The 21,898-nt window shown below is 43.2% G+C and overlaps 1 protein-coding gene across 1 annotated transcript in view; it reads left to right on the forward strand.

Annotated features, from left to right (window-relative positions):
• Positions 1-21,898, forward strand: part of PIWIL2 (piwi like RNA-mediated gene silencing 2) — a 75,811-nt gene that overhangs the window by 5,408 nt on the left and 48,505 nt on the right. Inside the window, exons 2-8 of the mRNA XM_033171473.1 lie at positions 8,952-8,954; positions 9,436-9,634; positions 13,064-13,142; positions 14,196-14,319; positions 16,311-16,496; positions 17,483-17,593; positions 19,711-19,828. Of these exons, the coding sequence (XP_033027364.1) occupies positions 9,440-9,634; positions 13,064-13,142; positions 14,196-14,319; positions 16,311-16,496; positions 17,483-17,593; positions 19,711-19,828 (813 nt within the window). The 5' untranslated portion in view covers positions 8,952-8,954; positions 9,436-9,439. The remainder of the gene's footprint in view (positions 1-8,951; positions 8,955-9,435; positions 9,635-13,063; positions 13,143-14,195; positions 14,320-16,310; positions 16,497-17,482; positions 17,594-19,710; positions 19,829-21,898) is intronic.

Below are 21,898 nucleotides of genomic sequence, written 5' to 3' on the forward strand. Positions count from 1 at the left end.
TGCCTTAGCGCTAAGGGAAAATTTAATCAAGATGTTTTATAGATGGTACTTAACACCTGCCAATATAGCTAAAATGTATAAAACAAAAGCAAACCTGTGTTGGAGGTGCGGTAAAGCAGAAGGGACACTTATACATATCTGGTGGACCTGTGAAAAAATCAAAAGCTTCTGGGATATAGTATATGATGAGCTTAAAAAAAAAGTTTAAATATAATTTTGTGAAAAATACAGAAGCTTTCCAATAGGAATAACAGACAGAGGTAGGCCTATAGCAAAAGAGGATCGGAAAATATTCCTGTATGCCACAGGCTTGGAAATTGGAAAAAAGAATTTGTGCCAATAAAAAAGGAATGTCGGGATAAATTATTAGATTATACTGAACTGACCAGATTAACAGAGACAATTAGGGGACAACCTAGACAAGAATTCAAAAAAGAATGGGGGAAATGCAGATAATACTTTACCAAACAGTGTCCACAAATATACACCTGGACTTGTTTTGATTTATTTCTATAGGCGACTTTGCGGTTTTAAAAGTCATAATTAGGAAAATTTGTAATAATCACAAATAAAAGAAACAGCACACAAGAAGTAAACAAGGATGTAAACAAATATGTTACATTTTCTTTGTGTAAGGGGATAGGAGTTTAATTTTGATAATTAAATTGTCAATGGTGGTGGGTTTGTTTGTTTGTATGTATGTATAAGTTGTTGTGGACTACAGTTAGAACTGGATATGGAACAACTGATTGGTTCAAAATTGGGAAAGGAGTACGACAAGGCTGTATATTGTCTCCCTGCTTATTTAACTTATATGCAGAATTCATCATGTGAAAGGCTGGACTGGATGAATCCCCAACCGGAATTAAGATTGCCGGAAAAAATATCAACAACCTCAGATATGCTGATGATACAACCTTGATGGCAGAAAGTGAGGAAGAATTAAAGAACCTTTTAATGAGGGTGAAAGAAGAGAGCGCAAAATATGGTCTGAAGCTCAACATCAAAAAAACTAAGATCATGGCCACTGGTCCCATCACCTCCTGGCAAATAGAAGGGGAAGAAATGGAGGCAGTGAGACGACAGAGGATGAGATGGTTGGACAGTGTTCTTGAAGCTACTAACATGAGTTTGGCCAAACTGCGAGAGGCAGTGAAGGATAGGCGTGCCTGGCGTGCTCTGGTCCATGGGGTCACGAAGAGTCGGACACGACTGAACGACTGAACAACAACAACAACAACATGTTGTAAATAAAATAATATTTATTTATCTTTAAAAAAGCAGCTTTGGAGCAAAAAGCATAAGGCTTAAAAACACATGTGACACAGGTTGTGATGTTGCAGAAAGCTTTTGAAAAAAGACAGTCCCCCTTCTAACATATATAGGAGAGAATTAGAGAATCATAGAATCATAGAATTGTAGAGTTGGAGGGAACCCCATGGGTCATCTAGTCCAACCCCCTGCAATGCAGGAATCTCAGCTAAGGTATCTATGACATATGGCCATTCAACCTCTAATTTAAAAACTCTAATAAAGGAGAGTCCACCTCCTGAAGGACTCCGTTCCACTGCTGAACAGGTCTTACTGTCAGAAAGCTTTTCCTGATGCTTAGTCAGAATCTCCTTTATTGTAACTTGAAGCCCTTGGCTGGACTCCTACCCTCCAGAGCACTGGGGGGGGGGACTTGTTCCCTCTTCCATGTGACAGTCCTTTACATATTTGAACATCAAAAGTCTCCTCTTTTCCAGGCTAAACATACCCAGCTCCCTCAACCGTTCCTCATAGGGCTTAGTTTCCAGACCCTTGATCATCTTGGTTGCCCTCCTCTGCACACATTCCAGCTTGTCAACATCCTTCTTAAATTGTGGTGCCCAAAATTGGACACGGTATTCCTGGTGTGGTCTAATCAAGGCAGAAGAGAGTGGGACTTCAATTTCCCTTGATCTGGACACTATACTTCTGTTGATGCAGCCTGGAATAGCATTAGCTTTTTTGCAGCTGCATCACACTGTTGACTTATGTTAAGCTTGTGGTCCACTAAGACCCCTAGATCCTTTTCACATGTATTGCTAGTAAGCCAGGTGTCCCCCCACCTTATATTTGTACATCCGTTTCTTCCTGCCTAAGTGCAGAACCTTATATTTGTCCCTATTGAGCACCCCCTCAATTCCTTCATCCAAGTCGTTTATGAAGATGTTGAACAACAATGGGTCCAGGACAGAACCATGTGGCACCCCACTTGTCACTTTCCCCCCAAGAACCATTAACGAGTGCTCTTTGAGTTCAGTCAATCAACCAGCTGCAAATCCACCTAACAGTTACCTCGTTCACCCCACATTTTACCAGCTTCCTCACATGAACATCAAAAGCTTTACTGACATCAAAATACTCTACGTCCACAGCATTCCCCTGATCCATGTAACTCCATGGAAAAAAGAAATGAGATTTGTCTGATATGACTTATTTTTGAGAAACCCATGCTGGGTTTTAATATTCACAGCATCCTTTTCTAACTGCTCATAGACCAACTGTTGAATTATCTGTTCTAGGACCTTTCCTGGTATCGATATCAAGCTCACCTGGGTCTTCTTTTTTCACCTTTTTGAAGATGAGGACATTTGCCCGCCTCCATTCTGCAGGGACCGTACCTGTTCTCTAAGATTTCTCAAAGATCACAGACAAAGGCTCTGAGATTGCATCCACAAGCTCCTTAATTGAAATGCATTCTTGTTTGTTTTAAGCCACTTTGAGCATGGTTTTTTGTGGAAAAGCGGCATACAAATCAAATGAATTAACAAAACAGAAAACCAATGCAAAACAAAAACAATTACAGATGTAGTGTGGGTGTAACCAGGATTTTTGTTGGCAGGTCATGCTTTTGTTGGGGGGGTCAGAACCTCAGATTTGTATTGATTTTGATTGATCTAGGGGGGCAGCTGCCCTCCTGCCCCCCCCCCCCCCGGCAATGGCCCTTGAACAGTCACATAAACTCACAGGAAATTATTTCAAGATTGTTAGGAAGAATATATTTCAGTCATCAAATGTTTGGGTGAACAGGAATGCTTAGAATTTCTTTCTGAATATAAATAATGAAGAAGCCAGATACAACTCACAAGGGCGGCATTCTATAACAGAGAACTATTACCCCAATGGCCCCATTGCAGGTCAGTGCCCATTGGACAGCACCTGGAGGCAGCAGTACCAACAGTTCCACCCTTGTTGATTTAAGGGCCCAAGATGGTCAATATTTAGAGAGGTGCTCTTTTAAGTATAGTAGGCCTACATAAAGCAGTTTATGGCTTTGTATGCTAGTGGTAAGACCCGGTAGTTCACTGACAGCCAGGGCAGTGCTTTCAGGATGACACATGGTGCCATCAGGCTGTCCCTCTCACCATTTTTTTCCCCATTTGCTGCAGCTTCTGGATCATCTTCAAGGGCAGCCCCATATAGAGCATGTTGGTATTTGTACTGTTTTAGGAAATGTATTTTACAAAAAAAAAAATTATACTGGGGAAAAGAAAATATATACACCATGGGTAGGCAAATTAAGCCCAGGGGACCAGATTCTGGCCCAATCGCCTTCTAAATCCAACCCGTGAGCAGTCTGGGAATCAGCGTGTTTTTACATGAGTAGAGTGTGCCCTTTTATTTAAAATGCATCTCTGGGTTATTTGTGGGGCATAGGAATTCGTTCGGGTTTTTTTCTTAAAAATATTGTCCAGCCCCACACGAAGTCTGAGGGACAGTGGACTGCTGAAAAAAGTTTGCTGACCCCTGATATAGTATAAAAGCTGCAATGGTAATTCCAATCAAGGTCACAGAAACGCTGAATTATTGCTTTGTTAACTTGTTAACTGCCTTTAAAAGTCTTGTCTGCCTAAGAAGAGTGGGCGAGAGTTGGTAGGTCTGTCTGTCTGTTCCTTGTTTTGTTGACTGAGAACATGGGAGTGTGAAGACTTCAAGCAGACTGTTCTGAGGAATTTATGAAGACAGGAAGCTATGTACTAATGATTTATGCATTGCTACGAAAGAGTGTGTGTTTGGAGCAAGAAGACCAAACCGTCTCTTAGGCTCAAAGGAGAGAAACAAATTCTACTGAATCTGATATATCAATACAGGGGCGTACCCAGGATCAAAACTAGGGGGGGGGGGGCAAGCCATGCTTGTTCAGGTTGTGACATTTCAGCACGGAAAAGGTGAATGAAACCAAAATTTTAAGAAAATTATATATAATTATAGCAGTGCTTTATTACGGTTGTTATTACAATGATTTGCTTGAAAAAAAAGAGGCTTCATACATATCCAAACTGCCTTTAGCTACCCCGTGAATCTTGACACGTGCAGGAGAGATGCTGACCCCCCCCCCCCCGAAAAAAACATGGGCCGTGTTTCTGCTCGGTCGGTAGAGTGGATATCTCGTCATTCTGAGGCCCTGCCCGCGAGGTTTACATTCACACCACCACCATCATCATTTGGGTCTTGCTGTGAACTTACTGCCTAGCGGGAACAGAAATGCACTCTGCACATGCTCAGAGGTGCCCCGGTTTCTCTTCTTGACTCCCAACGGAGAAGCAGCCAACAGACGGGGACCCAGCCAACGTCTAAGAATATCCCCCCGTCGCCCCGCCGATCCCAGGTTTTGCTGTGGGGGTTGCTGGCGGTTGGGAGGAAGAGGCGCTCTGCACTTGGCTCAGAGGTGCCGGAGCCTCGGTTTCCATTGCCTCCCATGGTGCACAGAAGCAGTGCTCTACTTACAGACTTTTCGGGGTGCAAACAGCAGAGGTTAATAAAGCCTTGGGAGATAAAAAGCTCTTTAGAAGGAAAAGGATGAATGAGTAAAAGCTTATTTATTTGGCACAGAGAGCATTGCCATACTCAACTGTGAAATAAGCAGTGATGCTCCTTCCCTGCCTGCTCCACAGAGCTGTGAGTGCCATGCAGCCTGCCCTGTGCCCACTAGGCCAACCTGTTGCAGCAATGGACTCTGTTTTGTTAGCAGTGAAGTTTCATCTGCCAGTCTGGTGGGCCTCTGTAGTGTGGTCTAGTGGTTAGAGGATCAAGATGAGCAGTGTTCAAAGCCACTCATAGACCCAGTCTCTTAGCCTAACCCAGGGGTCAGCAAACCTTTTCAGCAGCAAACTGTCCCTGAGACCTTGTGGGGGGCCAGACTATAGAAAATAAAAAAAATCAACTAATTCCTATGCCCCACAAATAACCCAGAGATGCATTTTAAATAAAAGCACACATTCTACTCATGTAAAAACACCAGGCAGGCCCCCCAAATAACATAGAGATGCATTTTAAGGACACATTCTACTCATGTAAAAACACGCTGATTCCCGGACCGTCTGTGGGCCAGATTTACAAGGCGATTGGGCCAGATCCAGCCCCTGGACCTTAGTTTGCCTACCCATGGCCTAACCTTTTCTATAGGCCTGTTGCACAGATAATGGGGGAAAGAGAAATGTATGGGGAGGGAAAGATGAGATAGAAACCTAACAAATTATTAAATGCATAGAATGGGAAGGGTGAACTCTCATCCTTGGCCTCAGGCAGCAAAATGTCCTGCACTAGCCCTCAGGGGAACAGCTCAGCTGGTAGAGTAGGAGACTTTCAATCTCAGGCTTGTGGGTTTGAGCCCCATGCTGAATAAAAGATTTCTTCATTGCAGGGGGGTACTTGGACCAACTCTACAATTCCATGAAATGCACAAGCCCCATTGATTGTCACCACCACCCCAGTTTTCGCCAAAGAAAGCTTCCTTACTGCTTTCAGAAAGCAGTAGCCAAGGGAAGTGTCATTGACTGGGTCCCCTTTCTGGGTCTCTGCCTGGGGGCCAAGGAGATGGGAAAAGGGAATGAAGGGGCAGCAGACGACAGGCTGAAGACAATAAAAGGATTAGGCAAATTCATGCAGGAGGAGAGGGCACTGCAACCAGGTCCCATTTGTAAAAGAATAAAAACAAAACGATAATAACCTCAATGAACAATTGTGTGCCATCCCAAAGCTTGCCTCCTGCATTTACCAAAAGAAGTTTAATTTCCTCCCGAATCCGTTTTAGAAATTAAGAAAAGTTAAGAGAGCAGCATCTCTTAGAGGTGACATAGGTGTTCCAGAGAGGAATTCAATTGCCCACTCAGCCACGAAAATCCCCAGAAGGCTGTTGGCCAGTCACTATCTCTCAGCCTACCTCACCTCAAAATAGTGTTGTATGGAAAAAAAGGGGGTGCATGAGAACCATGCTTTTGAACTCCTGAACAACAACAAAATATGGCTCTGAGGTTTCAAAAGCAACTTAAAAAACCCAAACCAGAAACTTGTTTGTTACAACAAATGAGGAGGAGCAGGAGTAAGACTGGGCAGGGAGGAAAGGCAGAGAGAGTATGAAAAGTTTTGAGAGAGCAGAGCGAGAGAGAGATTGATGGTGGGGGAGATGTTTAAGAGAGGAGAGACGAAAAAAAGAAACTTTTTTTAAAAAATCAGCACTGATCGAGGGAGGACCTCCAGGGTCTTTCCAGCGCTTCTCTCTCCCCCCCCCCCCCGCACACCCCCGCTTTTCTTTTGAAAGGCGTTCCGAATGATTGGAAAGTAATCACCTTTCTCATGCAAAGTGAGTGCCGCAGGGAAGGCTCCTCGGGGAAGGAGGGAGGGGGAGCGAGCGAAAAGTGTGGGGAGGTGGGATCGTCCGAGGCACAAATCGGAGAGAGACTGGAGGGAGAGGAGCTTTTGTTGTTGTTCAGTCGTTCAGTCGTGTCCGACTCTTCGTGACCCCATGGACCAGAGCACGCCAGGCACGCCTATCCTTCACTGCCTCTCGCAGTTTGGCCAGACTCATGTTAGTAGCTTCGAGAACACTGTCCAACCATCTCATCCTCTGTCGTCCCCTTCTCCTTGTGCCCTCCATCTCTCCCAACATCAGGGTCTTTTCTAGGGAGTCTTCTCTTCTCATGAGGTGGCCAAAGTACTGGAGCCTCAACTTCAGGATCTGTCCTTCTAGTGAGCACTCAGGGCTGATTTCTTTGAGAATGGATAGGTTTGATCTTCTTGCAGTCCATGGGACTCTCAAGAGTCTCCTCCAGCACCATAATTCAAAAGCATCAATTCTTCGGCGATCAGCCTTCTTTATGGTCCAGCTCTCACTTCCGTACATTACTACTGGGAAAACCATAGCTTTAACTATAAGGACCTTTGTCGGCAAGGTGATGTCTCTGCTTTTTAAGATGCTGTCTAGGTTTGTCATTGCTTTTCTCCCAAGAAGCAGGCGTCTTCTAATTTCGTGACTGCTGTCACCGTCTGCAGTGATCATGGAACCCAAGAAAGTGAAATCTCTCACTGCCTCCATTTCTTCCCCTTCTATTTGCCAGGAGGTGATGGGACCAGTGGCCATGATCTTAGTTTTTTTGATGTTGAGCTTCAGACCATATTTTGCGCTCTCCTCTTTCACCCTCATTAAAAGGTTCTTTAATTCCTCCTCACTTTCTGCCATCAAGGTAGTATCATCAGCATATCTGAGGTTGTTGATATTTTTTCCAGCAATCTTAATTCCGGTTTGGGATTCATCCAGTCCAGCCTTTCGCATGATGAATTCTGCATATAAGTTAAATAAGCAGGGAGACAATATACAGCCTTGTCGTACTCCTTTCCCAATTTTGAACCAATCAGTTGTTCCATATCCAGTTCTAACTGTAGCTTCTTGGAGAGGAGCTTAAAATCCCTTAAAATCAGGAATTTTAAGGGATTTCAGCAAACCGGGAGAGCAGCGGGAAACAGCTTGGAATAACGGGGTTTCCCGCGAAAAACGGGTAGAAGAAATGGAAAGGACGCAAAGAGGAGCAGGAAAGGGGCAGAAATCGAAGGAGAATCAGGAGGAGGCTGAAGGAGACCGGCAGCGCGAAAGGAAGGGAATATGAGGAGCGAGGGGAGAGAAAAAGGGCGAGAAGGGGAAGCGGCGAAGGCACGAAGGCACCCGAGGGAGGGGCAACGGCGAGAGAGAGAGAGAGAGAGAGAGAGAGAGAGAGAGAGACGGCCGGGAGGGGAGGGAGGGAGGGAGGCGCGAGAGGGAAGAGCGAAGCCTGAGCAGAGCCGTCCCCACCGCAGCCCGCCGCTGTGTGCGCACGACAGGCGCCCCTCCTTCGGCTCCGGGACAGGAGCTGCCTTGGGCAAGGGTGGGGGGGAGGAACTCGGGCGGCGGGGACAGCAGCCTCCTCCTCCTCCTCCACTGCCTCCCCCTTTTCTCCGCTCCTCTCCTCCCACCCCGCTTCTTCCTCAGCATGACGCCGATCATTTTTGCTGGGGGGGGCAGCTGCCCCCTCTTGGGTACGCCCATGTATCAATATAACTTGTTCAATTATTGCCATGGCAATAAAGCCGGCAGGTGCCAAGGGCTTCAGAACCTGCCAGGCCCCTCGCCCAGAGCAAGGCTTCCCCACCCCCTCGTGCAAGCAGAGAGGCGGGACTTCAGTTCAAAATCAAATCCCAACGGCTGCTTGGAACCTTATTAGGAAGTCGCCCTTAAAATTGACCGCGCCCTACGGACGGACTCCTAATAACCATTCTGGAGAGCAAGTCCTAATGAACAACTTGACGTATTTCTTAATGACTAAGTTCAAACTGGCGCCGGACGTGATGGGACTTTCTTATTCCCTGCCCCACCCTTTGATTTGGGAACTTGGGCGGCTCCTAAGTGGAGGGGGAAAGAAGTCCGGTTGCAGCTTCTTTCCCAATAGGAGTGCGATCCCGTTAAAGTGACTGGGAAATGGGCCAACGCGGGGCGAGGGGCGGGGCCGGCAACGTGCTATAAAGGCGCGAAGGCGTGTCTGGTGATGGCGCGCGCGTGCGTGAGATTTCGGCTGCGCGAGGAGGGCGAGTTGGTCTCGCTGCCGCTGCCGCCGCCGCCTCCCCCCCCCCCAACCGCCTCGCTCGGCTGCGCTGCTCGGCTGGTGAATATGGAGAGGGTTCTCTTAGAACAGTGTCTTCAAACACATTAGCCAGTCACTGAACTGTATCTGAGGGCTCTATGGGGAGAGGGAATGGTTGTTTAACCAGTTTTAAGTCTGGTGTATCTGCGCTCATTAAGGTCTACCATTGTTGGTGCTTAGGCCGTTGTTGGTCTGTGTGGGCCATTTTCTTCTGCATTATTCTATGAGGGAGGGAGGTGTTCATGGGGGCGGGGAGTGGGAAGTACATTGAAGAATGATGAGAAACTAATTCTTGCAAAGGTCTTCAGTATTTAAGAAGAGTGATAGGAGACCTAGGGTTGGGGGGTTTGGCAAGGTTGATGGTGGTAGAGGTGGATTGTGCTAGTCTTGGTAGATGGCTCCAGGGCATCTTTGTAGTCTTGTTTCCGACTTAATTTGACATGGTGAACTGGGATCACTATAGAGAGACTCTTGCTATATACTTCTGAAATCTGTGTTTCCCCCCCCCTCAAAACAGCATCATGTATCCCACAAGACCCCCATTTCGGGGTGGTGCATCTTTCCACATGCCTCAGAGTGGCCATGTGCCTGAATCTCCGCCACAGCTACTTACGATTGAAGATAATGTATACAGTAGAGGAAGGTCTATTCCTTCAGCTGGTAGGATGCAAAGAGTATTCGAGATGGTACAGAAACAACCAGGACATTTGCAGCAGGTAAATATGCAACCTTTATAATCGCCAGCAGTGATATTTTGCTGGAAAGTGGTTGGCCAGTACCTGCAGGTTCATGCTAAAACTAGATCCCTTGTTCTTTTGGTACACAATGCTGTACAGGGAGATGTTACATGGCATACTTGGGTTCACTATAACTGATAGGAGGAATGTTTCTTCTCTATAGCGAGTTGTGCTGTGTGTCCTGCATATTAATAGCTATTGCTCAGTCATCACTTAGAACACGAGAAAAGGAAAATGATTTTAAAAGACAGGATTTTTTCTGTTAAGTTAGCTTCCCACTACCCCTTTATTCTGGAATTGCCATACTTTGATTGCTCACTACTTTTTATCTTTTATATATATATTATTGAAAATATTTCAATTAAAATAAAGTGGAAGAATATCTGGATGACATGGTTGCTAGCTAATTGCAGTCTTTCCTGTCCTGTTCCCCCACTTGGGTAATAAAATGCAATTGCAGTACTGTTCCAGTGGGTAGCATTAAATACTGATTTCCTCTCATTTTATATTAAAGTAAGATAGATAAATGCACAGCTATATTAAAATGGGAGAAATTATTAGTTAAAGTCTCTCCACCCAAACAAAACTGATTTGAGGGCAGTTCTGAGAGTACTCAAGGAAGAATGAGGAGGCCATTCAGCACCAGGCCCTCCCAGTTGGGATAATCAAGAAGAAATAAAATGGAGTGAACCTACAAGCAATGAACTTTTCAACTGAAGTTGTCAGGGACCTTCACTGAATGGAACTTGAGTAGGGCTGTGCAATAAATCTCCATATTGTTGAATATTGGTACAGTTGTACCTTGGAAGTCAAACAGCTTAGTTCCCAAACATTTTGGCTCCCGAACGTTGCAAACCCAGAAGTGACACTTCTGGTTTGCAAACTATTTTTGGAAGCCGAACGTCTGGCAGGGCTTCTGATTGGCTGCAGGAGCTTCCTGCAGCTAATCAGAAGCTGTGCTTTGGTTTTCAAACGTTTTGGAAGTTGAATGGACTTCCGGAACGGATTCTTTTCAATTTCCAAGGTACAATTGTGATAAGTGTTTCAACAAGGCTCTCTCCCTCCTCATCGATAAGAAATGAAGATAAGCCCTCACACAAAGTAGCAAACTCTTTCAACTTCCAGGTAGCTTTCCACTTAGAGCTCAGCTAAGTATGCAGAGCCTGCAAACAATCCAGGAGGAACCTCCAATGGCTAGAGAGACACAGTAAACAAAGAACTGAAAAGCACTTTTCTTCCTTCACCTGTGAAAAAAAGAGGGCAAGAGTTTTTTTCTGGTGGTATTTATGTTATTGGTTCCCCCTATATTTCCTCCATATTAAAAAGGAAGGTGCTTTTTATTTTATTTAAAGGAGACTACAGTCATACCTCATGTTGTGTCTGCTTCAGGTTCCATGTTTTCATGTTGCATCCTGTGGCAACCCAGAAGTACCAGAACGGGTTACTTCCGGGTTTCGCTGCTCGCGCATGTGCAGAAACGCTAAATTGCGCATGTGTAGATGCAGCATTTCTGCTTGCGTCAGTTCCGTGATACGGATGGGCCTCCCAAACGGATCTTGTCCGTAACATGAGGTTCCACTGTATCTTTTTGCTTGCTTGCTTACTTTCCCTCCCTTTAATAAAAAGGGAGAGATTGGTGAGATGAGGGCTTGGGGGGGGGCGGGATGGAGGGGAGAAGATTTTGCTGGCTGCCTTAGGCTGAAATGGGAGGTTGGGTACCATGTGAGAATGATGGGGAGGGTGTTTTTCAGTAAGCAGTGAAAGCAAATGTGTGTCAACTCACAAGCAAGCCCTATTGAATTCAATGGGGCTTACTCCCAGGAAAGTAGAAGTAAGTTTAGTTGAACTCAGTGGGGCTTATGCATGTAGGGATTCCACTTAGACCTCTGAGTGGGAAGCAGATGCAACCTGACTAAGTAGATCACTTAAACTACTCATAAATTAGTTGAAAATATATTAAATATAGTGTATGGAAGTTTATTTACTATTTTTATTAAATCTACTATTTCCTTGCATTTTAAGGCCCTCCATAAATGTAAAGCGCAGCACACCACTGCAGGGAGGTATGGCGGGACCCTCTGCTGCCGTGGGGAGGCTCAGCAAGGCCTTCTTCTGCTGCAGGGAATCACGGTACACCCTCCACCACCACTGGGGCATATTGTCACCAGATATATTTCGTGATATATCGTGATATCATGATATTTAGCTGGTGATATATTGTGATGTTGAAAACCAGATATTGCCCAGCACTACTTGTGAGTCATGTTCTAGAAGGATCTCACTACAGCCTAGGTCAGGCATAGGGAACCTTCGGCTCTCCAGATGTTTTGGCCTACAACTCCCATGATCCCTAGCTAACAGGACCAGTGGTCAGGGATGATGGGAATTGTAGTCCGAAACATCTGGAGAGCCGAAGGTTGCCTATGCCTGGCCTAGGTGATTACTGAATAGTATGGTGCTATTAGGGCTGGATGATACCAGCTTTTCAACATTGCGATGTCTCACCAGTTAAGCATAGCAATATAGTGATACAGCATGATGTTGAAAAATGGAGGGAGAAACAAGCAGCACTGGCTCTGCAAGGTTCCTGAGTAAAGCCACCGCTGCTCCTGCCAGTACCTGGCACAGGGAGGAAGGAGGCAGTGGAGATGGCAAGTAAGGAGCAGGCAATTCCCCACCATCTGGATGAAGGCACCGTTGTGCTCTGGCCCCGGACGATGTTTTAATACGTTGCACAGGCCTACATGTTATATTCAACTGCAGTGTGGAACATTTTAGAGAAATGTGGAAAAGCAAGGTTTCAGTAAAACTAAAGGGTTCTAGTGTAGAAGCATTGTCCAAGGATACATTGTCAAGTGTAAAATTGAATCTTTTAAAACTGGCTAGATTTTCCTACCTCATTCAGAAAGGGAGATTTATTTTTATTTATTTTTAGAATAATGGGCGTTTTCTTTTGTATTTGTATTGTGTGTCTGTAAAAATAAATTAATTAAAATTTGTATTTTAGGAATACATTCAAGAAGAACCTTAAATAAAACACGGCTAGAAAACTAGCTGTTTTCTGAATGCTATAGTTAGATGCTCATGGAACTAATTCTTTGTGTTGGGCAGAGAGCTTATGCTGCTGCTTGGGCCTGTTTGAGGCAGAGTTTTGATGTTTGATGTTTTATTGTGTTTTTACTATTCCTCTGGGCTGGGGCAACATATAGGCAGCATACAAATAATAAAATTGTTGTTGAGAAACTTCTAGCTTAGTTTCAGGTTTGCAGCCTAGATGCAGAAATTTCCTTTGTTTGCAAAACTCTAGTTAAATTTTCAAGAGTGTATTATCATTGGCAGTTGTTCCAGTTGGCCTTATGCTTAACCAGTAGGTATAATGGGTAGAGTCTGTCCTCCATTCTATTTTAGGAGCATTCCACATCTACCCCAACTCTGCGTTCCATGTTCCGGGGACTTGGTTTTGAGAGTGCTCCAAAGCCTGTTTTGGGTAAGTTAGACCTATCACATAGGAACTTCTTTCTTGTACTTCAGTAATGTGTGTCCTTGGGTAGTACCTACACCTGTAACAATAATGTTGCGTACCACTCCAATCCCTGAGCAGTGTGAGATGCCAGTGTTTTCACATTAGGGTGGTTTCAGGCATTTACCCAAGGTTTGTGTGTTCCTTTGAAGAAGAAGAGGAGGAGGAGTTTGGACTTGATATCCTGCCTTTCACTCCCCTTAAGGAGTCTCAAAGCGGCTAACAATCTCCTTTCCCTTCCTCCCCCACAACAAACACTCTGAGGTGAGTAAGGCTGAGAGACTTCAGAGAAGTGTGACTGGCTCAAGGTCACCCAGCAGCTGCATGTGGAGGAGAAGGGAAGCAATCCCGGTTCACCAGATTACGAGTCCACCGCTCTTAACCACTACACCACACTGGCTCTCTTTGGAATGAGGGACAGCAGAGAATGTGGTGTATTTATAGTATATGGTTTATTTACACAAATACACAACCTGAGCCTACGATGGAGGGGTTCACAGCATTAACTCTGCATGAAGGCCTTGCTTCTCTCATAGCCACAACCTTAGGATTCAAGCAGAAATCAGGTATGACTCTGGCTCTCTGGTTTCCCAGCCTGCTTCATTGCTTCCAGCTTCTGGCTCACATAACCACAACTCTCTACTCCAGTCTTTGTCTTTCTAACTAATTGTGAGTGGGGGGGGGGAGCCCCACCCATTTGTCATCTGGCACAGAGCCCTTTGTTACCGTAATGGCTGATTACTTCACCAGGAAGCCAGCCTGGCTATTCCAGCAATTTTTCATAGATTTTAACATTTGTTGGATCCAGGGACTAGATGGGTCTCTGCATACAACCTAACCCTCCTCAAAGCTCATAATGGTTCTGGGGACTTGGTTTTGAGACAGCCCCAAAGCTTACTTTGGGTAAGTTAGCCTTATCACATAGGAGCTTCTCACTTATACTTCAGTAATCTTTGTCCTTGGGTAGTATCTAAACCTGTAAGAATAACTTTTGATCTTGTTTTTTATACTCTTATTTAGGCAGAGGCATTTTGGGTGACATCAATATCAAACCCAAAGTGGACTCGCCAGCACAGCATGGAGAGTTTAGAGGAGAGCCAGCTGGAGACAACAAGGTGGAAAGGCTGCTTCTGGGACGTGGCAGGTGAGTAAAGTGATCCTGAGGTGAATATAGAAATTTATTAAAATTATTTATATACACCTCTTCATTATAAAAATCTTAGGGTGGTACAGAGGGATACATGTGTGCGCGCACACACACATATCCAAACTTACATTAAAACACAAAATTGCAAAAATACAATGACAATCCACAGCAGAAAAGAAATCAATGGAACAATCAGCACTGAAAGCCTGGATTAAAAAGTTGGCAAATGTTGGTGAACAGATGTGTGTGTGTTTGTTTATTTATTTAAGTAAATATGATAAAGTTTAAATTTTATAGAGTTTATAAAGAGAAATACAAAACTTAATATCAGTTATCTTTTTTGTCCACCTTTAATCTAAGTAAGATTAAAACATGATGCAAAAAAAGAAAAAGAGATAGAGACACAAAAAGAGAGATTTCTATTCTTTAGTACATGTTAACAAGGACTTTCCTCTAATTAAACATGTCAGTTTTGCCATCTCAACTAAGTCCATTAATTTTAACAAGCATTGTTGGTAATGATGAATTTCTGTGCATATAGTCTCGCTGCTGTAATCATATATTAAAACATAGTTCCATAGTCCTTTTCTAATTGTACATCCATAAGTCCAAGCAGGAAGATTTCTGATTTCAGTTCAAAGTAAATTTCAAAATTCTCCATATCTATGTATGCGTATCCAGTATTTTTTTTAGCTTTTTAAGATGTCCACTACAAATGTGTTTCTTAAAGATATACATGATACCAGAAATGCCACTTTTCCTACCTTGGGCAAAAATGACATGCTTCATTTAGTCAGCCAGTAACTATTCAATGATGATCCATTAGATTTGTATATCTTTCAGGCTCAAGTGAAATGAGCTCAATGATCTAGGTATCAGTTTTCAAGTAAAAGTTCAAAGCAATTAGTTTATTTCATTAGTTTCAGTTGAAAGATGATGTGGATCTGATCAGTGCCTCTTTTATATAGATGTGGTGAAATGCCACAGATTTTATTATGAGAACCATTGATCATAAATCATACTGCTTTTTTCTAACTTAGTTTTTATTCACTTTCATCTTTAAACTGTGTAACATAGTTGCATTGAGATATATATTTATGTTAGAGCACATAACTGCAACACTTACATGAAAATAAAAAGAACAATAAACACTCTGACATTTCTGAATAAATTAACAAGTTGTGCCGGCATGTATGTGTCATAATTATTACAAATATGAAATGATGTATGTATTGCTTAGATTAGTAACCATAAGTAAAAGGTATTTTGTATCAGTAATAGAATTTATAGGAAGCAGGGAGGGAGGGAAAGGAAAAATAAGATACAGTGGTACCTTGGTTCCCATACAGCTTAGTTGTCAAACAAATCGGCTCCTGAACGCCGCAAACCCGGGAATGTTCCATTTTGCGAACGTTTTTCAGAAGCCAAACGTCCAATTCGGCTTCCAATTGAGTGCAATAAGCTCCTGCAGCCAAATGGAAGCCGTGCCTTGGTTTTCAAACTGTTTCAGGAGTCGAACGGACTCCCGGAATGGATTAAGTTTGAGAACCAAGGTACCACTGTACGTACTTCATGCATGCCAGAAAATCCTGTAGCCTTGTAGCCCTGGAGGCTGCTGATTTGAGGGACAAATGGACAGACAGAGTATAACAATTCCAGATTATTAGAGACTATTTCTATTCTACTTCAGTGCAGACTGTGTTGTACAATTCCTACCTCATTTGTCCATAGAACAGCTCTGTGTGGTAGCCAGACTGAGTGTGACTTGCCCAAACTGTCCAGTGAACTCTGGGTGATGGGAAATGGAACACAAGTCTTCTGCATCTAAACAATGTACTGCACTGCACTTCACTGGTGTTGAGTCAGGGGACTTTCCATTGTAAAATATGTTAGACTCTGAGCTTTACTTTAAAGCCATCTCGCATGCTGTTTGAAAGCTGATAAGGAAATCATATTGTGCTTTGTATTTCTTTTTATTCTCTTTTAAGTTTATTCAAGGTACCTGGTCTTGTGGAAAGTGAAATTCCTTTTGTTGGTCTTGGAAGAGCAGGTTTGGGATTTGGCAAGGCCTGTGGAGACCCATCTGTAAGTGCAGGAGTTCTGCAGAAAGCACCAGTAGAACCTCCTAGATCAGAGATTTCTTCAGAAGTTTCTAACCAGCTTATGGAGAAAAAGTAAGTGAAAGCTGATACTAAAAATGTATGATGGCTGATCGTATCAATAGAATCTTCCTTGTCTACTTCCTCTCCCTCTTTAATCATCAATCTACTGCTGGGTGCATTTAAAGTTCTTGCTGGAAATGCAGCATCTAAACGTTTGTCTACAGATGTGTGTCTCTCTTCAGAACAACAGTTTTATGCAGAAGATATCAAAGTTTGTTTCTTGTGTTGGTTGCAGAACCTCTTTTATTGGACAGAAGCGTGTTCTATCTTCAGTTTAGATTCTGCTAGGTGTTCTAGAAATGTAATGCTGCATATTCATTTGTCTTAATGGTTAATTAAATCAGTCAAATAAATAATGAAAATCTGACTTTAAAATTTTAACAATATTATCTGTCATTCTGGCTTTTAGCATTTCAGTTGTTACTACAGTAAGCCCACAATTTATGTGCACTTAACTTTATGTGCTTGGGAAAAATAAAAATAAAGGGGCAGAAAGTGGGCGGGTATCTGAGAAAAAAGACTTTGGCAGTCCCACCCACCATTGAACCCAGTGTGTTTTGACCATACGTGATTTTGGCTTTAGGCGTGATCCTTGGAACATAGCCCCTGCATAAGTTATGAGTGTATTGTCCTCTGTACAGTTCCTTGGGAGAAAGTTGAATTGAACTTGTGCAATTTACTTCTTAGCTCTTAAGAATGTTTACTAAGTGGACACTTAATTTATCATATGGGCTGGCCATGTTTATACATTACATGAAACCCTGGTGTAGCATGATATGTATGAGCAGGAAGCAGCTGCCATGAGCCTTGGACTCATTCACTTCCCCTTCTGCTGTGATGAGGATGTCAGCTGCTTTCCCCTTAAAAGTAAGCATACGTTGGTTGTCTTCCAAACTAGGGATTGTTCTTTATCACCAGTCAGTTTCGGAACAAGCGAACTGCTCCTATCTCTTAAATTAAGCATGTAAATTATTTCAAGTATGCTTTCATCCTTCTAGAGAACCGCTAATGAAGCAAGGCTCAAAAGGAGTACCTGTTCCCTTGGCTTTAAACCTGATAAAAATCCATTGTCAAAATGAAGCTGTGTACCAATATCACGTGACCTTCAGGTAGTAATTTTTCACCGTTCCTCTGAGCTACTGAAGGATTGTTGGTTTTATTTGTCTACAGACAAGGTACTTGGAAGTAGCCATAAATCTGTCCTCCCCCCCTTTTTATATGCCTATAATGCCACTGTTCTCAAAAAGTAGGCTATGTGACATTTATTGATTGGTTCTCAGGATTCTTCATGTTACAATTCTAAACTGGATTTGAATTTTCTTGTGTTCTTGTGTTCCTACCCCCACCAACACATGGAAGCTTAAAAAGATGAAAGTGGTTTGTCCCTGAAGGGAGAGTTACGAGCCATGTAAGCTTGTAGTAGAATTTGTGATACTCCTGTCTTAAACTTATGAGTGTGTGACTGTTCTGTAAACTGTAACTGTTAACCAGCATCCCATTCACTTATTTTTTTTTTATATGGCAGCAGGCTTTTGTTGCAAATGCTGTTGCTACTCATCCGAAGTTTTGGGTGAGGAGCAGATTAGCCCCCATCCACACTGTGTGAGAGATGAAACTAGAGGTGTAAAAATTCTGGAAATTTCAAAGCTATATTTGTGTTTCCCATGGGCTTCTGGAGGATGTGGGATGAGGAACAGAAGTTTTGGGATAAATGGAAATAAATGTGATACTTACCAAACCTGTAAATATTCTGCTGCTTAACAACATAAAGTGTAATGTGTAACTTGGTTAATATATAAAAATATACTATTGGGGACATGAAATATACAGAGCAATTCTATGCATGTTTACTCAGAAGTGAGGCTCCACTTAGTGATGCTCACTCCCTGGTTAGCATGTTTAGAATTGCAGACTGAAAAGTATAAACCAGCTTAAGTTATACTAGGGTGAGGGTTTTTCCAATGACTCATTAATCAGCATCTTTCCCATCCTTATTTGCCTTTAAAAATGCCCCCCCCCGGAATATGCTGACTAGAGAATATAAGGCATTTAAACTGTAACAGAATATTTTTGAAATCAAATCAAACACTTTCTTGAAACAGAAGTGTATAAATAAATTACAGATCTGAAGAATGCACTAGACAGCATAACAGTAAAGATTGTTGCTCTACTTGTAGAATAGAATTGTGTCTGTCATCTCAGTGACATTGGGTAGTTTCTCCCCGGTACATGATTTATTAAAATTTGCTGGAATCTTTTCTACTGACTTTCATGTGTTCAGATGTTCTTCAAACTTGATTGATCATTCTATGAGTTCTGGTTTTTAAATGTCTTGGCCAGGAGGAATGGGAATACACATTCTTCTCCCTAGTTGTCACAGGGCTGTCAGAAAGAGGCCTGGAGCAGAGGGAGGGGGCAGAGTGGAGCTACGAAGGGACTGTGGAAAGAGGAGAGAGGGAAGAGAAAGGGTTAAGGGAAGACAGTCAGGTGGAGGAGGGAGTCCCGGATGCCACCTGAGAGGGTCAGCACCGCCAGCTGAGCAGTAGCTCAGGAACGGATGGAGAGGCAGTCACCATACCCTCTGCAACTGAATGGAGGGAGTGGAAAAGAAGGGAGCAATGTAGGCGTGTCACCTTACCCAGGCTGCTTTGCTGGAGGCGGTCCCGTAAGTCCGCATTGCCGGCAACTGAGAGTGATGGGTCGGATGCATGAGAACTGAGCTCCAGCTTGTATATATGTACATAATAAAGACTGCTCAGACACAGCCAGCCTGGCCAGGTATTATGTACTGAGATGAATAGGATCCAAATTTCAGCAGTCTGATTGGTCCTAGAACAATAGGATTCAGAATGCAGCAGTCTGATTGGTCCTAAAACAATAGGATCCAGAATGCAGCAGTCTGATTGGTCTGCAGGAGCCACCCAATCCAGCTCCAGGTGGAAGTGAATCCACAACCTGATTGGCATACAGGAGTATCCTGGAATTAGCCAAATCATGTGGGGCCCATTGTGTAAATAGTGTATATAAAGCAGATGTTTTGGGGAAACTGCATTCCTTGCTACAATGAGCTGAATAAAGAGCATGAAATCCACACTTGACTCCGAGTATATTTCACCAGTGCATTTACTCGTGGGAGGCTTCCACACGATCCTGACACTAGTGAGGAAATTTTGTGAGCTCCATATACTGTGACTCCTCGTTTCTCTTCTACATTCTTGTCTTCCAGCCCCAGTGTAGAATGTAAGAGTATGCGTTTTGGGATGTTGAAGGAGCATAAATCAGTGACGGGAGAGGTTACAGCATTTGATGGCTCTATTCTCTACTTGCCTATAAAGTTGCCTGAGGTAAGGCCTGATACAGGAGCCAAAAATGTTTTAAGTTCTGATGTACCACCACCTACATTTCCATTTTTCTTTTTGTGGGTTTTTCTGTGTGGGACAATAGTCAATAAAAATCCTCTTCCTTAGGATATAGAAGCTGCTGCATGATGCAGAAATGAGAAAATGTGTGACCAGTGTTAAGCTTAAGGTGCAGTGTGTTTCCATGAGAGTTATAATGAAAAGATGTTGCGGGGGGGGGGGGAGTACTTGGGTGTATGCTGGGTATGTAGCTCACAGGTAAAACATACAGAAAGGATTTTGTATAAGTCATCTCTGGAACAGGGGACTGTCAGGCGCCTTTTCTTTTCAGAGCACCTTCTGCATCTTTCAAACCATCTTATCAGTTTAGAGGTGAATGGTGAAGTTTCCATTTACTACTTGAACTAAAATACATGCAGTGAAACTAAAATACACTTAAGGACTAGACCACTTTTCCAAAATGAAGCAAGGCTAGATTTTTTACTTGGTGTGGTTGCCATCTTGAGTAATCATCAGATTTTTAGTTACCATCTTCAGCATTAAACCTATCAAGATTTTTTAATGTCAGATGTTTTGTACTCAATACTTAAAGTACTGTATTGGCCCCAAAATAAGACCCCCCCCCCAATTCTGACATTGAAAAGTTAAAGTGTGGCTTATATTTGTGATCTTCCCTTTCCCCCGACGCCTTCAGGGAGGCTTGGGAGCAGCGGGCAGGCTGCAAGCCAGGCTTCAGGCTGCTCACAAGAGCAGCCTAGGAGTACGGGGCAATGGTGTGCAGCCCACCTGCCAATCGCAAGCCTCCCCAGAGCTGTCTGAAAGGGGGAAGGGAAGGCTGCTGGCAAAACAGCACAGCTCCTCCTCCCCCCCCCAGCAGCCCAGGAGCTGCGGGGGGGGGGGGGCAAAAGGGAAGGCCGCTGGCAAAAAGGAAGGCTGCCCCAAGAGCAACCCAGTAGCACGGGGCAATGGCTCACACCCCACCTTCTGCTCCAAAGCCTCCCTCGAGCTGACAGAAATAAGGGATAAAGGAGGGGAGGCCCCTGGCAAAGCTACCCCCCTTCCCAGGAAGCAGCCCGGGAGCGCAGGGGAATGTCTTTTTTTCTTTTCCCTCCTCAAATTTTGAGGGTGCGGCTTATATTCGGGCCAATACAGTACTACCCCTCTCCCATATGAACCAGCCCATACCCTGCAATCACAATGTGTGACCCTTCTTTGTGTGTGGCCTCCTTGGGAGGTTTGGAGGGCAGCAACACAAGAATAGACCTGTTTCAGTGGTGGCTCCTCGCTTGTGAAATGCTCTCTCCAGGTAGACTTGTTTGGCCCCATCATTACATGTTTTAAGCACTAGGGGAAAATAACTTCCTTTTTGTCAGGCTCTTAATTGACTGGCCTTGAGTGGTTAGAATGTTTGTTTTTTTTAATAAAGATTTTATTAGTTTTTCATAACACAAAACACTCCATCACCTTCACCAACATTAACCCCAACACTTACCCACCACTATGACTAAACAAATACATACATACTAACAATTCTTCTTCTTATTTAAAAAAAAATTCCTTGGTCGAATCATCATTATGACTTCCCCTGTTTTCTCTCCTTCGGTTCCTATTCCAAATTTACTTTAATAACTTCATATCTCTAAAATTAAATTCACTTCAAAATTCAAAACTAAACATTCTTCAAAAAATCTTATTTTTTTTGTTTACAATAATATTTTTGTCCTTATCTTGTATAAAATCAGATCATATTGCAACTTCGTATAGTTATTTATTTATTTTTTTTCAAAGTTTTTATTGCTTTTATTAATTACATCAACGAATTCACATAAAATTAAACATAATTCCGTGACTTATTGCAAACAATTATGTATTCAAATATTTTCTTTATGTATCCCTATACTCTGCCGAGTATTGTGACTTCCCTCCCTTCCATCCCTGGTTTTCAGTCTTCTCCTCATTCTCTCGCTTTAATTATTGTTCATTCCCCATATGTACATTCTTAATTTGTTCTTATCTACATCTGTTATCGAATATTTTCACATTGCAAGTATTTTG

This window comes from Lacerta agilis, chromosome 15, assembly GCF_009819535.1.
Source record: "Lacerta agilis isolate rLacAgi1 chromosome 15, rLacAgi1.pri, whole genome shotgun sequence".
NCBI classification, from domain to species: domain Eukaryota; kingdom Metazoa; phylum Chordata; class Lepidosauria; order Squamata; family Lacertidae; genus Lacerta; species Lacerta agilis.